Genomic DNA, 18230 nt, shown 5'->3' with positions numbered 1-18230 from the left:
TTCTCAGTAGAAAAAGCACTGCTGAAAAGAAATTGTTATGACTCTTCACAGTTGCAGCCAGCCCAGCCGGTCCTAGGAGAAATATTTCCTGTTAACTTTGCAGCTAGTTTTGTCTGTGGCTCTTATTGTCTTAATTGACACATGGATGGTCTGGTGTGTGTGTGTGTGTTCGATATGATTTATATACATACATATATATGTATTTTTTAAAATCTCTTTGTAGGGAACTTCTACTTTGCTTTGTCACTAGTAACTCTTGGCACAGTGCAGAGTTCCTAACTTGTGTTAACTTAAAACACTGACTCAGGAAAAAGAAGGACATTGGTCATTTTTTCCTTCCAAAAGTGGAAATGATAATAAGGTAACTAAGGATATCCTAGAGTCCAGACCTTGTTCAAAGAGGTCTTCCTTCTCCACATATTTAAATCTTCACCTCCTTAGATTTCTTTCTACTAGTTATCCCAAGGTAACCTAAAGGGAGTGGGAGACAAAGACCCTATTACTTTACTGCTCCAAGTCAAATTCCTTGTAACCATGGAGACGTTTAGGCGGGAGTATGGCTTCGGGGTCGGGGCGGGAGGAGGGCTGCCGGAAGTTACTGGTTTGAACGGCTACGTTGAGCCCTCACTATAGGAAAGTCAGCGGAATGTGGGCGGGCGGAGAGACCAACCGCCTAGGATCCGCAAGCCTCCGAGGTCTTGCACTCTGGCGCACTCGGTGCCCTCCGCTCCCCGAGTATCGGCTCCGGGCCCCGCCCCTCAGAACCCAGCTCCCCTCGGCCCCGCCTCCTCAGAGACTCGGCTCCGGGCCCCGCCCCTGAGAACCCGGCTCCTCTCGGTCCCATCCCCCACCCGCCCTACCCACCCCCCAATCCTGGGGCTCAGCCCCTGGCCCCGCCCGGCGCGGCGACCCAGAACCGGGCAGCTTGCAGATGCGCTCCCTCCGCCCGGCCAGGCGGGGGCAGAGCCGGCCTCTGGTGGAGAGGACTCCAGCTGCGGGAGGTGGAACCCGGTGGGAAGCCGGTGTCGCGGCCATGACAGTGCTGTCCCGCGGCTCCTCGCTCCTCCGTGGCCTGCTGGGCCGAGGGCCGGCGCTGGGCGGGAGCGCGGCACGCCGCGTGGTGTCCCCGGGAACGGCCGGGCGCGCGTCCGCTGGCTTTCGGAGCTGCAGCGTGAGGTATGGGCGCTGCGGGCGCGGGCCGCGGAGCCGCTGGCGGTGGGGTGCGGTGACTGGCGCCCTCAGCGCGAGAGCGGCGCAGGGGGCCCGAGCCGCGTGGGAGCCTCAGCCGCGTGGGAAGCGCGGCAGGGGTGAGGCCGCTTTGGCGGTGAACATGGCCTTGCGGGCCAGCGGCCTTTGCCTGGCCTCGGCCACTGGGACGTACCCCGTCCTGGACCCCGCACCAGAACGTTGCATCTTTGCGGCAGGTGCAGTTGAGTGACTTAAGAAGACATGTGAAACTCCAGGAGAGGTGCCATAAAAGCCTGGTCTGCTTGTTCAAACACTTGTTTTTGTTTTGGTTACTGTTGTGTTTCGTAAGAGTTGTCCAGAATTTAGCGTGTGAATTCTTTTGTTTGCGGTGTTACTGAGCTCTTGTCCAGATCTAAAATTCTTAATGGTTTCACAAAGCCACACAGGCATCCTAATTCTCTGGCGCTTCCGGAACCTCTCTCAAGCGTTCAGTCTTAGATTTATTATATCCCTCTGGACTTTGTTGCCTGCTAGTACAAAGCAGATGCACAGTGGAACCCAGGAGCAATTCACCTACTTCACTTATTTTAGTTGGAAAATACAACTTAAGCTAAAATTATGTTCCCTTAACTCAGAACCAGAGTCCAGAGGAGCCTGTATTTTCAAACTTTCAGGGCTTCCAAAAAGGCGTTTTACACGACCAAACATTGTTCTGTAGGTCTGTATTTCCAGTGCCTAGTATGCTACTTGGAAAAAAGTAATATGTAATCATAGATGCTGTTTATTTAATTTAAATTAATTCATTCCCCACTTACACATTTGGACCATAGTCTTGAGTGACTGAGTTTAAAATTATTTACTATAGTGTTTGCTTTGGACATGGTTTCTAGTAACTAGGTCTTCCACAGGGATATGTGAGAAAATAACAGTGTTTCAGAGGACTGATTGTGTAAACTGTAAATGGTGTCTGAGAACTTGAGGTTTGGAATTACCAATCAGCTGTACTTCCTAGAAAAAGAATATTCTGTAACATTCTATTTGCTATTTGTATTACAGAATTGTGGGAGTCATCTAATATTGTCACTCTAAATTAGTTAATTAGATTATCATTCTTTGAATTTCTGTTGTTTTAAGGCTTCTTTCCAGAATGTAGATAACCTTTTTCGAATTGTAAAAGTTGATTAATTTCTTGTCATCAGCTCAGTGTTAACACTTCCATCTCTCCATCCTTTGAATAGGTCACAAACTATAGTCATACCCAAATATTTGATTGTAGCTACATGTTTCATATATAGCACATATACACTTAAGAAGAATAGACGTTATTTAATAGCCTCCTTATAATTTAAAATAATTTTGTGGAATGGTTTGGAGAGCTATTATTCATATAAATGATAAGAGGTATTACTTTCAGCCTGGCTGCTTTCTGTACCATTTAATGCAGATTATACCTATGCAAAAGTAAATAATATTTTGAAAGTTTTATTTTTTAAAGACAGAACTAATAAAATTAGGATAAGGAGATGTTTTTGACATTCTTTTGGCACTGATTACCATATCTGAAGGTGAGATTGGCTGTAAGGTTGAGAAACACCTGTGGACTGGTGGATCTCGGGTGGGGAGGAATTTGGACAGTGTGTTGATGCTTATTGGTGTCTCTTTTCTCTTCTAGGACCAGCAGAGAGAAGAGATTCCATCCTCCAGAGGTTGCCACTGTCTGCCTCCCCACTTGTCCCTATCCTCAGTCATCTTTTAAAAAATGTATACTGACACATTAGTTATCCAGTTCTGCATAGTGAATGTCACTTGTATTTAATATCATTCCTTTTGATAGAAATTTGGAGCTTAACATTATTTTGACTGAAAATTTTGTTTGAGTTTGATAAACTCCCCAGTGATATTGACTGTTTTAAATGAACAGATTTGTCACCAGTTTGAGTGTTCTAAAGCCTGAAATGAAAAATATTTTTGATTACTTTTTTCCTATTTGTGACTACAATTTGTGACATTTAAAATAATGGGATATATTAAAAGCATTTTAAATGCAGAACTTTTTTGAATAAGAATTTCAAGAAATAATATTTGCTAGAACTTGGGAAAATCAAAATCTCAAGGTATTATTTAACATGTTTAGTGATTTTCCTTGTGAAATTTGCAATGAGATTTTTTTCCCCATTTATTAATGAAAAATTAGAAATTATTAATTGGGGAAAATTAATTATCATTAAATAAATAAGCCCTTCTGTTTATTGTAGTTTCTTATTTCTTGAAATTACCTACACATGCTTCGCTTTACAAATTTGAAGTATCCTGGGTTGTAAACATCATGTGAGTTTTGGGTTAGTGCTTTTCAGTGGAGGAAGGGAGCCTAGCAATAGCCTATCCCATGTGGGTAGACATTGTACATTAATGTTCAAACTCAAAGAAGATTTATAGGTATCCTACAACACAGGAACTTTCCAAACTCTGATTTAGATCACTGTACCTGAACTACTCATTTTCAATAAGTAAATGAAAATCCCATGTGTTTGTTCCATGTTTATCCTGCTACTTAGTGATTTCTCTAATCATTATTTTGATAGATTCTCTTTTTTCCCTCCTTACAAATACTGTTATTTCTTTGAGCATCTGTAAACTTTTGTGTAGCAGCCCTACAGCTTTTTATTAAAGCCTCACCTTACTGTATGTCTCACTGCCAAAGGCTGTAATTTTTACACCTAGACCAACATTAAAAATATATATATGCATATGATAATGTGGATGTGTACACACACACACACACACACAATTATTTTTGGAGCTAGTAAACATGCTATGCTACTTAAATATGTCTTTTTGAGTGGGTAGATGAGTTTAATTATTTAACAAAGACAGATTTTTAGCAGTAATACTGTTCATTTTTCTCCAGATACTTTTCTCTAGTACTTTACTCAGTACTTCTATCTCTGCAGTAGAGTTATCATTTGATTTAAAGACCCTTTTGTCCTCCTTTGAAGGACTCAGACTGCGGTTAGGACCATATAAAAGTTGATGTTCTGTTGACTGATTCAGCCATTGTAGAGTTCATCTTAAAGGCAGTCCAATGCAGTTTCTCAAAATCATATTCTGTTGACAAATATAGTGTGGTTTTCCTATCTTACTACATCATTTATTCTAGTGAAAGTGAGATATAATAGCCATCTGTCTACAATTTTGATTTCTAAGCAGTTCTTAGGTCTTAAATTTAAAAACTAAATATTTTACCTTTTGGTATTTCATGCTTTAGTTTAATCATCCCATCTGTGTCCAGTTGTTCAGAGATAGTGTGTATCTCCAAAACCAAGTTTTTGGTAAAAATGGATGAGTACATGAAAAAAAGGGACTGATGTTAATCAGATCTTGTAAGTCGTGGTCTTAGTAATAATTTAACATTATCTTTAATGACCTGAATCTTTGTTTTTGAAATGCTTTGAAGTTATGTTATCTTTTCATGTTAATATCCTTGATAAGATGACCAAAAAAAAAAAAGGCAGGGGGGGAGAAAACTCCAAATAAACAAAAGTACTAGATTACCTTTCATGACTATATATTTAAGGAATCACATAGAGCTCAAAGTTTTTAAAATAGCTTGGCTTAGAGATGATGAAGTTGTCTACAGAGTCAGGGATAGCTTGGATGAAATTTGAACTGTAAATAAGTGGGATAAATTGAAAGAACAATGAGTAACTAATGGTATTTTCTACTAAAAAATGTAAATTAGATCCAAGAAAATACTACCTTCACATTAGAAATCTTTGTGATCAAATTAATCATAAACCAAACTGAATTAATAGTAGTGCCAAAGAAGATTTTACTGGTGAACATCCAAGAAGGTTTATGACTGCTGTACTTAACATTACATCCTGAACTTTTTTTTATGTGTTTTTAGTTTTTTTTAACATTTTATTCTGTGAATGACATTACATTGAATCATTTGTCCATTACTTACCTAGCCATCCTACTATTAATATTTAATTCTTGTAAAATGTGAAATAATTTACTCCTAAGATTCAGGTCATGTACTTGTTAACATCATACCATCATTCTTCACTTAATGATCTATGATTACACTCATTAAAACGCGTCTTGAATGAAAAGGCTATCCTAAAGTGAGGGCATATATGTGATTTAAAATAGATGCTCTCCCGTTTCCTTTTTCCCTCTTTATAACTTAGCAATGAATGTCATCTTGCCTTTAAGAAATCCAGTTGTATTGTTGAAAAATAAATTTTTACTAATATATAAGGAACCCTTAGTATTAAGCATTTTGCCAAGATTTTTCACCTATGGTGTATTTTTAAATCCTTACAACAATTGATGGATGTGGGCACTACTGCTATCCCGAGTTAATATATTGGGAAATTGACTTAGAGAAATTAAGCAACTTATTCCAATTTAACACCATAAATAAATATTTTCTCTAATGTTCTGAATATTTTCTCTAATGTTCTGCTTTAAATGTAATTTATAACTGTTGTCTTATCTCACTGTTGTTTTTTCTTTTTATGAAATAGCTAAGTCTTGTAGGACTTTTATGAATCGAGAAAACAAATTTTGCATATAAATCTTAAAATTTATTTTGTCAGATTCTTTTAATGTGGTATACTTAATCTAGGACTCCATGGATAGAATATAGGGAATTCATAAACTTAAATGGGAGGTCACTAACATTTAATAAATCCAGCATTTTTTCCATTGTAAATGTTGGCAGCAAATCACTGTAATACTGTTAGTACTTGTAATATAAGTAATAAAAAGCACAAATATTTTAATATCATAGAGTGGATGCAAATACCTCAAAAACATCTATATTCATCATTAGTTTGATATTATGGTAGTTGTAAGACCTGCCACTAGATCCTGATTATTTAATGCTTTATTTAAAAAAAGGATTTGATTACAGTATATCAAAAAACCTGTATTTCCTTGTAATCCTACATATTCTATCTTAAACATTTAAAACAGTTATTTTGAGAATATTTAAGTTTCAGCATATGAACTGGAGTTCTCACAGCACAAATCTTAGCATCTAATATTCTTCCTAGTTAAATTAGTTTGTAAAAAGCACACATTTTGTTTAGGTGGTTACTGATGTTCTAATTTACGTTAGGGTCCTGAATGAACATATAATAAAATTGAATATAAAAGTACTCATGAATAATAAAAACTTGACTTCCCTTTTATTGACTTACAATTATCATTTTTTTTAGTAAAGTTACTTCAAGGTATATTTAGAATATGAAATGAAATGTTTTTAAACCACCCATAAACTTAACATTTACTGGCATTTATTGACTTTAAAAACATCTTAAAAGGCTCCCTTGTACTTGTGATTTGTTTTATTCCAAATGTATTTTTTTCTCTGGTTCCAGGTGTTTTTAATTTGAAATCAAAATATTCAAGTTATGCCATAAAACAGAAAGTACTTAATATTTATGTTAGAAACTGCTGAGAATTTTGCATTGCTAATGATTTTGTTAGTTTTTTTCAGCTTTATTGATCCTAAAACAGTTCACTGAAACTCTTATTCAAATTCTGATTAAAAATAAGATTGAAAAGAGGGTATAAGACTTGTCACCTGTACAAATTAAATGTACTATTGCTTTGGCTAAGTTTTATTTGCTAATATTTTAATATTTTGTGAAGGGATTTACTGATTCACAAAGTTATTATTTTTCTTATTATTTTGCTGTGGTTATTAAATACTATTTTGGGTTGTGGTCCATAGATTAAGGTATTACAGTTTATCTGGAAGTTTAGGTAAATAAGTGCATAGGAATAATGCTAAGTGCTGATGATTATTTTTATATTGTTCCAGGTTATCTGAATAGACTCTGTTATTAAATAGAAACTGGGAGAGAGAGGCAGTTTGAAAACAAATCAAACAGTTCTTAGCCAAATCCTCTTAGGGAAGGTCAACAGAAAATATTCCCATTATACAGATGAGGGAATTACCTGCCTTTGAAAGCAGCAATAAGATTTACCTAATAATATGGCTGCTAATGGTAGACCCTATTTGACTTTAGGTTAACAATTTTGTACTGCATAGTCCTGCCCCAATACTCCCCTCCACTCCTTCTGCTATGATTTATTTTTCCTTTGAAGCCTCATTTAGCAGCAAACCTAGCAGTGGAGAGAAGAGAAAGTATGTGGAGTCTGCCTTTCTTCGGAGGTGACAGTGGAGGGCAAGTACTGTATAGGTGTGTTCATTTACTAAGGCTGTTGTGTCAAAGTACCACAAAGTGGGTGACTTAAAACAGAATTCTGTTCCCACACTTTTCGAAGCCAGAAGTCTGAAATCTAGTTATCTTCAGGACTGTGCTCTTTCTCCTTGTTATTTTTTTGTTGTTTCCAGCAGTCCTTAATGTTCTTTAGTCTGCAGTGCGTAACTTTAATCTTAGCCTCTGTAGTTACTTCACTGTCTTCTCTCTGAGTTTTCACAGGGTACTTGTGTGTGTCTGTGTCTTTTCTTGAAAGGACAGAGGTCATATTGGAATAAGGGCCCCACTGTATTCCAGTTTCATGTTATCTTACATCTTAATTACATATACAGAGACCTTATTTTCAAATAAGGTAGTGTGTACCATAGGTTAGGAGTTGAACATATCTTTTGAAGAGGTGGGCACAGTTTAACTCACAATAGAATTTCAAAATAATTTTTACATTGCTTGAGCTAACATTTAATTAGTTCAGGTCTTTCCTTGGGTTTGAAAGGATATGTTTCTTTTGTCAGCTTTGGTTTCACTGATTACAGTTCACTTAAAGCTTCAAATCTGAAAAAGCCGTTTTCTCTTTTTGATCTGTTTGCTTAATATGTGGATTAATAATTTCCAACAGATTTTAAGCAAAATGCAGTAATTGTAGACCTTTTAGGCTGATTTACAAGTTTTTTAAAAAAATATTCTTATTTCTAAAACCTGGTAAAGCAGCAAAGAGAAGAGAGTACTTTCTAGGTGAAAATATTTTTTATATTAAACATAAATTTTTTCAACCTAATTTTAAATTTAGCCACAGGAAATATGTTTATATGTATAATATTTATTAATTTTGTTACAGATTTATACTTCAATTGGTCAAAGATTATAACTTGTGCCTTGTTTGTACACATTTATGGATAGCATGTATTTCATGACCAATTTCAAGCATATTTACGCATCATAATTTTCTTCATATTGAAAGTAGATGATGACCTCCTATCACTAATACCAGAGAAGAATTCCTTCTTTGAGAGTAATGGGCTTAAATCTGAGGTTCTTAACTGGGGTTTTGTAGAACCAGCTTAATAATACACTGTGAGATTTTCAGATCTGTTTATAGAATATCCAAGCAAGTTCTTGACAACTCTTTAGCAAGTCTATTTTATCAATTGTGAGTCTTGTATTTTGTGACATTAGAGCTCTGACCTTATCAATAGATTAATCCATATTTTGTCCCAGAAAAGCTAACATAGAAAAAAAATACATATATGCATATATATATGTGTGTATATATATATTCATAATAAAATATATAAAAATATGTGTATGCATATATATGCATATAAAATATATGTTTGCATGTGTGTATATGTGTATATATATATATATATATAAAAATGTATATATATATATTCAAATTCTAGAGCTACTGAACTTTCTGGAATACTGAAATAAACAGATCCCCAAAATTCCAAGAAGTCTTCAAGAGCAAACTTGATCAAACAGAAGAATGACTCAGTAAGCTCAAGGACAGGTCATTCAAATTTACCCAACTAGAGATATAAAAGTGAAGAAACCCTCTGGTACTTATGGAACACTGTCAAGTGAATCAATATAGAAATTATGGGAGTCTCAGAAGGAGCAGAGAAAATAAAAGGGCAGAATGTTCATTTAAATAAATAATGACATAAAACTTCCCAAATGTATAGAATAATTCAGTAAATTCAATGAACCCCAAATAGATTAAATATACAGACACATTATAATCAAATTCTCAAAGAGAGAATTCTGAAAGCAGCAAGAGAAAAGCAACTCATCATATACAAGGGAATTCTCCATAAGGCTACCAGCTTGAGAAGATGAGAAGACAAAAGCAAGAAAGGAAAGAGTAAAAGTTCTACAAGTCAACCAGAAAATGATTAACAAATGATAGTAGTGACTCTTTACCTATCAATAATAATCTTGAATGCAAATGAATTAATTGTCCAAACAAAAAACATGCAGTGACTAAGTGAACAAAATACAAGATTGAAGTACAAGAGACACACTTAATTTTAAGTACACAAATGGGTTGAAAGTAAAGTGAGGGAAAAAAAAGATACTCCATACCAATGGTAACCGAAAGATGTAAGGGGTGATTATACTTTGACAAACAAGTCAAGAACTGTCAATGAGACAAAAAAGGCCATTATGTAATAATAAAAAGGGTCAATTCTTCAAAAGTATACAATGGTTGTAAATATCAACAGAACTGAAGAGAGAAGTAGAGATCAATACAATAATGATAAGGAACTTCAATATCCCACTTTCAAAAATAGATAATCCAGACAGAAAATCAAAAGCAGCAGTCTTGGAATGGTATAGACCAAGTTAACCTAACATACAGAACATTCCATCCAACATCTGCAAGAATACACATTATTCTCAAATACATAGGATAGATCATAGTAGGTTACAAAAAAGTTTTAGCAAATTTAAGATGATTGAAATCAAGTATTTTCTTAACACTGATGTGAAACTAGATATCAATGAGTATGAAATTGAAAATTTCACAAATATGTGGAAAAAAGAAAATGAGAAGCCTCAAAATTATAAAGAGGAGATACTACTTGATTACTACTGATACCACAGAAATATGAAGGATCATTAGAAACTCCTATGAACAAGTATACACCAAAAAAGGGGATAACCTAGAAGAAATGGATTAATTCCTATAAACAACTTAGTAAGACAGAATCATGAAGAAATGCAGGGTATGAACAGGCCAATAATAAAAGACTGGACTCAGTAATCAAATGCCTTTCGACAAAGAAAAGCCTGGGTACCTGATGGCTTCAATGGTGAATGCTATCAAACTTTAATAAGTTTTACTAACCCTTTTAAATTTCTTCTGAAAAGTAGAAGAGAGAACATATCTAAGCCCATTTTACAAGACTAGAATTACCTTGATACCAAAGTCAAACAAGGTCATCACAAGAAAAGGAAATTACAAGTCAATACCCCTGATGAAAATAAATGCAGAAATAACAGCGGCAAACTGAATTTTATAGTACTTTGAAAGGATTATATGCCAAGATCAAGTGGAATTTATCACTAGGTTGGAAAAATAGGCCAACATATACAGATAAGTATGATACTCTAACAGAATGAAGAATGACTATCCTATGATTATCTCACTAAGTGAAAAGCATTTGAAAAATTTCAATGTTCTTTCATGATAAAACCTCTCAACAAATAAGTCTACCTCAACATATTAACCATACATTAACACATCCACAAATAACCTAATGTTCAGTGGTAAAAAGCTGAAAGCTTTTCCTTTAAAATTGGGGACAAGAGGAGGATACCCACTCTTGCCACTTCTATTCAATATAGTATGGAAGCTGGAGTTAGAAAAATTAGGCAAGAAAAAGATAAACATTCAGATTAAAAGATAAACATTCAAATTCTCATTTCTCTCTGTCTCTGTCTTTGTCTCTCTGTCTCTGTCTCTCTCTCTCTCTCTCTCTCTCTCTCTCTCTCTTCTTTCGGGTGGTGGCCAGATCTTATATATAGAAGGCCCTAAAACTTCTATCAAAAACTAATAAGTTAATTTGGTTGCAGCATATAAAATAAATATAAAAAAATCAGTAGCATTTCTATATACTGACAACAAACTACCAGAAAAAGAAAAAACAATTCTGTGTATAACAGCATAAAAATCAAAGCACTTAGGAATAGATTTAACCAAGAAGATGAAAACTGTACACTGAAAACTATAAAACACTGATTAAGGAAACAAAAAACAAATAGATATCCCCTGCTCACGGATTGGAAGAATTAATATTATTAAAGCATCTATACTACTCCTAGTTGACTACAGATAACTTGTAAATTCTAATAAAATTCCAAAGGCAGTTTTCAAAGAAATAGACAGAAAAAAAAATCCTTAAGTTTACATGGAACCATAAGAGACCCTTAAGAGCAAGAACAGCCTTGAATAAGAAGATTAAGATGGAGGTATCACACTACCTGATCTCAAAATATAATACCAAGTATACCAGATTATAATAATCTGGCATGAAAACAAGCATATAGATCAATGGAACAGATGTAGAGATCCCACACATTTATGTTTAATTGATTATGGAGAAAGGACACAATAGAGAAAAAAATCTCTTCAGTAAGTGGTTTTGGGAAAGCAATATTGGTATCTGAAAGATGAAATTGAACTCTTATTTCACACCATATACAAAACTCAATGGATTAAAGACTTAAATCCAGAATCATCAATCTTCAAGAAGAAAATATAAGAAAAAACTCGTTGACATTGGTCTGGGAAAGGATTTTTTTGGATATGAGCCCCAAAGCATAGACACTAAAAACAAAAATAGGATTGCATAAAGCTCAAAAGTTTACACATAGCAAATATTTGACAGTCAAAAGACAATATACAAAATGAGAGAAAATATTTGCAAACCTAACACCTAATAAGAGTTAATATAAAAAAAGAGTTCAATTCAATAAACGTATTAAGTCACTTAAAAATGGGCAAATGACCTTCATATGCACGTTTCCAAATAAATAAAAATGGCCAACAGATTTATGAAAAAATTGTTAAATACCATTTATCAAGGAAATACAAATTAAAAACAATGAGATATTGCTTCATACCCATTAGGATGGCTGTTATCAAAAAGTTAATAAACAGCAAGTGTTGAGGATATAGAGATATAGGAAACTTTGTATAGGGTTGGTAGGAATGTATATTAAAACAGTCATTACGGAAAATAATGTAGGGGTTCCTAGAAAGATTCGAAAGAGCACTACCATTTGATCCAGCAATTCAACTTCTGATGTATATACCCAAAGGAAATGAAATCAATATGTTCAAGAGATATCTATACTCTTATATTCTTTGTAGCATTATTCATAATAGCCAAGATGTGGAAATAACCTATGTCCATTGATGGACAAAGGAATAAGAAAATCTGCTATTTGACTATATAGAGTAGAATATTACTCAGTCATAAGGAGAAAATCCTGTCATTTGCAATAACACGAATGAACTTCGGGGACCTTGTAAGTGAAATGTGCTAGACACAGAATACCACATGATCTCACTTACATGTAAAATCTAAAATAGTTGAACTTAGAATGGTGGTCACTGGGGGTGAGAGGTGAGAGGAACAAACTAGGGAGATATTGATCAAATGTTACAAAGTTTCAGTTAGACAGGATGGATAGGTTCTTGAGATCTGTACTGCATAGTGGCTATGTATTTCATACTTGAATATTATAGGACTGTAGAGCTTAAATATTCTCACAACAATAAAGTGATTAGTATGTGATGTGATAGATTACTTAGCTTGATTTAACCATTTTACAATGCATACATATATCAAAACATGTTATACACTATAAATATATATATATTGTTTTTCTTTTTAAATTATACTTTAATAAAGCTGTGGAGAATAATAAATTAAAATATGCCTACTTCTAAATAATTACTAAAATACTATTAAATAACTACTAAAACATAGACACAGATTAATAACACAACCCAACAGAGAAATGATCAAAAGAGAACAGGTATTCAAAGGAAGAACTTTGAATGGCCAATGTACTTCTAAGACATCCAGACTCTAGTAATTAGGGCAATGTATATCAAAATCACAATGAAATACCTTTTAGCTAATTGATTAAAGTTAAAAACCTTGACAATATCAAGAGAATTAAGGAAAGCTTAGAGTAAGTTTAATAAGAATTTAAAATAGTACTGAAGTTTAAGAACAGACTGCTGTGCCAGTCCCTACCAGAGGCAATTCCATGGTATACAGTGGCTTCTAAACTGAGATTTGAGTAATGTGGCTGGGCAGACTTGCCAGGGAGACTGGAGGGGGTGAGAAAGAGAAGAAAACGCCTGGCTGAAGGAATAGTGTATGTGAAGGCCCAGAAATCAGAACATACATCATTTGAATTATAATACAGCTGGTGTGCAGTTTGGAACTTGGTGAGCATAGTGTTCTTTAGTAGTGAGTGTAAAGAACCTTATGCAGAGGCTTGTAAGATTTGGGATTTCATTTTAGTAAAAACTCCCTTTTACTCATTTTTGAGGTTAAAAAAACTTTGGCGTCATCTTTGACTTCTGTCCTTTTTCTCAAACTCTGCACCCAATCTCAGTAAATGCCCTAAAATTAGATTGAGAATTAGACAACTTAGTACCTCCACTACTACTGCCTTGTCTACGCCACCGTCATCCCTTACCTGGAATACACTGGTCTCAGTGGGCATCTCCTTCTCTCCTTGTGATTTTATAAATCTACCCTCCATATTTTCACTAGATTTCATTTTCAAAAAGAAAGTCAGATCATGTCATTCTCGAAATCTCCAAATGGTTGCCTGTCTCATTCACAATAAAAGCCAGTCTCCTTTTAAAGACTTGCTGGGCCTTGTATGATCTCATGTCTAATTACTTGTCTGACTTCCTCTCTTCTTGGTTAATTTGTTTTCTGCCCTGCAGCAACTCTTGCTGCTCCTGAAACATTCCAGGCACACTCCTACCTGAAAACCTTTGTACACGCTATGCTATATACTTCCCTAGGCCTAGAATTCTTCTCCCACAGTACTTATTACTTAATTTCCTTTATTTCTGTTCAAATGTCACCTCTCTTAGGATTGTCACCTTAATCACTAATATGAAATAATTTTGGCCCTCAAATGTGTCCATTCCCTCCATTATGTCACACATGATATGTTAAATATTGACTTAAAAATTTAAAATATTTAGCAAATTCAAAATATTTACTTAAAATTTGCATATGTCTTCTTTAACTAGAATTTAGTTTCCATGAAAGTGGGCAATTTGTTTGGTGCACTGTTTATATTCCCAGTATCTAAAATAAAGACTGGCACCTGGAAGATTTTGTCTTTATTAAATGAATAAACAATGGGCATATAGTGAGGAGTTTTAATTAGGGAAATAACAATTTAATTTGGAAAAATTACTCTGGCTGCATTGTGGAAAATGAATTAAAGGGGATCAAGGTTTGAGCCCCGAGTTCTCCTGGGAGCCTGTATTTTTCTGTGACTGAACATTTTGAGTTGTTGATGATACTTTACCCTTTTAGCTTTTCAACAGTGTGCATATTGAAAAATCTCATTTGTTTATATACTAGATTCTGTGAGCCAGGTAATGTATGTTTTCAGTTCTTCCAGCTTATAGCCTGATACAGGCATTCTCTCATGGGTCCTCTGCTAATTCTGGGTAGCTTTATTTAGTTTCTTATTGTTTCCTACAGAAGTAGGTTTGGTTGGGCTCTGAAGTGACTAAAGAAGTCAATGCAAGGGGCCAGTTACTAATGAAAATTCTGAGTCACAATTCCTAATTTACTCACAAACACCAGTAAAGCTATATAATTTTAGTTATATGTAGCAATCTGATTTAACATCTTGGTGCTTTATTGTAAAGGATGCCCTTCCATGTTCTCATACTCTAACATATAAGGTGCAGTTGAATTTATTCTATAAGTAGTTGGTTTGTCTCTTTGGAAACTAGGAATTAGTTTATGCCATTGTCATTTCTGACATTCTCCAGGTCACATGTCTTTGTAGCATCTAATCCATGATTACCCTAATTATGTTCAGTGATTGACAGCTTCATAGTAGTCTATGAACAAATTATTATGTTTAACAGAGAACCAATTAATAATAGCATCAACAGAACCATTTCTATATATATGCTATAAAACATAAGACAGAGACCAAGGAATTTGTATTTTAAAATTAAAACATGTTCTTTACTGTAAGAGCGAATTCTAATTTGTTAGCAGATAAACCTTCTTCTGTAATAGTGTTTTACAGAACACTATTTATTCCTAATATTGCTGACACAAATTAATTTATGAAAAGTGTTTATTTTTTACTGTCTCTTAGAACAGTGCTATAATTAGTTATCATGTCTGGAAACCTTAGTATTTGCTAATATAGAAAGTCATTTTTATTTTAGTGTTAAAAAGCCACTTCATAATTCATAAAATATGGGAAACAAGAATTCATAATGAAAAAATTTGTCATTTTATCTTGAAAAATAAAACTCAAAATTAAGTGTATTTTATTTTAATTTGATTTAGTCTATAATTATAATGATGTATTCATTATTAGAAGGAAGAATTAAGGCTTTATAAGGACTTCCTTTTATCCTTTTCTTCCTTTTTTCTCTTCTTCACAACATTTGTTGATCTACAATTTGGTGTTTTGTGTAATCACATGCTATAGATCATACTTTCACCAGGCTTTTCAGTAGTGAAAGGGCAGGGGGAAAAAGGGAGAAGGGACCATCTTCTACTCTATCAGGTACCTTTCAACAGTAAACACACATCAAGAGCACATAATTTACCACTCAAGTTTGTATCACAAAAAGCAAAAAAGCATTCTTATAATATATTTCTCTGTGCATTTCTAGAGATAGTTCTTGTCATCTATCAAAGTGTAGCACTTCTTAAGTACTTATAAACTGTTGGGAAATAATGTTTTGTACAAAGTTTTTCTATTAGAAATGACACACTCATATAGGGCAGCAACTAAGTCATCTGTTTACTGATCTGGTCTTTACCATTATCAATAAGAAGCATGACAAGATTGACAGCTAAGGTCAGGGTGTTGATCAGGGTGGTGAAATAAAATTATTCTTTGGGGAACTTAAAAGTGTTGTGTAGCATGGTGTTCAAGGCTTCAGGATCTTGTACAGGATGTATTAAATGACCTTGAGGTCACAAGCTGGTGGGGCTACTTATACACAACATGGAGCACAAGTTTGAAGTTAGGTGCCAATTTTAACTGAGTTCTGATGATTTGTCTCTTTAGAAAGAAATATATAATATAGCCAATATTATAGTACAGATTTTGAGTATATGGCTTGGCAATTAAAAAATATATATGAATGAAAGTTGTTAAAAAAAAGTTGTATAAAATAGTGTCTTAATCTATTTAGGCTACTAAGACAACTTACTATAAATTTGGTGGTTTATGAAGAAGAGAAATTTATTTCTCACAGTTCTGAAGGCTGAAGTCCGAGATTAGACATCAGCAGATGTGGTATCTAGTAAGGACCTGCTTCTTGATTCATATATAGTCATACATAGTCATCTTTATTCTGTGTCTATCCTTTTGACATAATCACCTGACAAATGACCTACCTCCTAATCCCTTATCATTGGTGTTTAGGATTTCAACATATAAATTTTGGAGAAAGACAGACATTCTCTCTATAGCACGTGTATTATAAAGTAGAACTAAAAAGTAGAGCTGGAATCCTTCACAAAATTACAAATATAATTATGAATCTGAAGAATGAGTGTTGAATATAATTGAGAAAATCAAATTTTAGATGCTCATCCTTGTTTTTTTCATTCTTGTACCTTAAATTTATGCAGTGGAATGAATGTTCCTTATTGTCTTTTTAGTGTTACAACTTATTGTTTCATTTTCCATAGATATGAAGCTGTCATCATCTCAGGAACTGAAATGGCAAGACAAATCCAGAAAGAAATACATCGAGGTGTGGAATCATGGATTGCCCTTGGGCACAGAAGACCTCACCTCAGTATCATTTTAGTGGGAGACAACCCAGCAAGCCATACATATGTCAGGAACAAGATAAAAGCTGCCTCAGCAGTAGGTGGGTATGTGTTTTAATTGTAATTATTGCTAAATATATTTTCTGTTTTTACTTAAAAGTGTGATAATTATAAATGATGATTGTTAAATAAGTATCATGTGAATAACATGTATCATTGTTATTAGAGATTATTCAGTTACCAAAGTTTGTGTTAATCTTACTAATTTTCTTCTGATTTTTTTATAGAATGAATTTAGTGTGATTTCATATTTTATAGGAGATGTGAGAGGAATACTTTACATTAAAAGGACCTACATATTATTACATTTGCTTTAATGAAATACTAAACCTCACTTACTCTGTCCAAGTTGGCCTAATAGTGTTGGTGGTAGTAGTATATTTACTCTGGTTAAATATATTAACAGTAGGTTATATCAAATTAGTGCAAATTGTAGCCTGGGATACTAACCAAAGAATGCATGTGAATCATGAGAAAACACCTGATCTATTTGAGAAATCCTACCTCATGGTGTGTTGAACACTGTCTTTGTATGAGGGTCTTTCCTTCCAGTGGGATAGGTGCATAGGAAATGAATCACACACTCAGTAGGATACCATTAATGAAAAACCACATTTTGGTTAGCTAAGTGATTCTGCTTATTTTTCTTCCAGGTATCTGTAGTGAGCTCATTCTAAAACCTAAGGATGTTTCTCAGGAAGAACTTTTGGATATAACTGATCAATTGAACATGGACCCAAGAGTCAGTGGTATATTAGTTCAGTTACCACTTCCAGGTATGTAATGCTCTTCCATATATCTGGTTTGTCTAGGATAAAGGGTATCTTTCAATAAAATATCATCAAACAAAATATTCAGAAGGAGACTAGCTATTATACTAATAGTGAGGTAATAGGTGACAACCTCTGAATCATTCATGGTTACGTTGATGAAAACCTACAAAAGAAAAATTTAGTACAGTACAGCAGTACTCATACAATTGCTTTGCACAATAGTGTACAACCATAAAAATGACTGTACATGCTAAAATCAGGCAGCATAATCTTGATAATCAATAGGAAATATAACCATTTTTCTAGGACCTTTTAAATTGTTTTAAAACCTTACAAACTCTCTTAGTATGGTTTATAAATATATAGTGAAATAAAAATAAAATTAATATTTATTCAATACACTAATTAAAAACATTAGCGACATTGAGAATTAA

The 18230-nt window shown here is 34.2% G+C and overlaps 1 protein-coding gene across 2 annotated transcripts in view; it reads left to right on the top strand.

The window, feature by feature from the left end:
- The first annotated feature begins 676 nt into the window (after positions 1–676).
- The window catches only part of Mthfd2l (methylenetetrahydrofolate dehydrogenase (NADP+ dependent) 2 like), a 154103-nt gene continuing 136549 nt past the window's right edge, over positions 677–18230 (top strand). Inside the window, exons 1-3 of one of the 2 annotated variants that reach the window (XM_047567014.1) lie at positions 677–1176; positions 16880–17064; positions 17677–17799. In XM_047567014.1, coding sequence (XP_047422970.1) covers positions 932–1176; positions 16880–17064; positions 17677–17799 — 553 coding nt within the window. In that variant the 5' untranslated portion in view covers positions 677–931. Of the gene's footprint in view, positions 1177–2860; positions 3874–16879; positions 17065–17676; positions 17800–18230 lie in introns of those variants that run through there. The other variant, XM_047567013.1, reaches the window with a different exon arrangement.

This window comes from Sciurus carolinensis, chromosome 10, assembly GCF_902686445.1.
Source record: "Sciurus carolinensis chromosome 10, mSciCar1.2, whole genome shotgun sequence".
Taxonomy (NCBI): Eukaryota; Metazoa; Chordata; class Mammalia; order Rodentia; family Sciuridae; genus Sciurus; species Sciurus carolinensis.
Note: the sequence above shows the minus strand (reverse complement) of the source record. Positions and strands in the feature narration are given on the sequence as shown.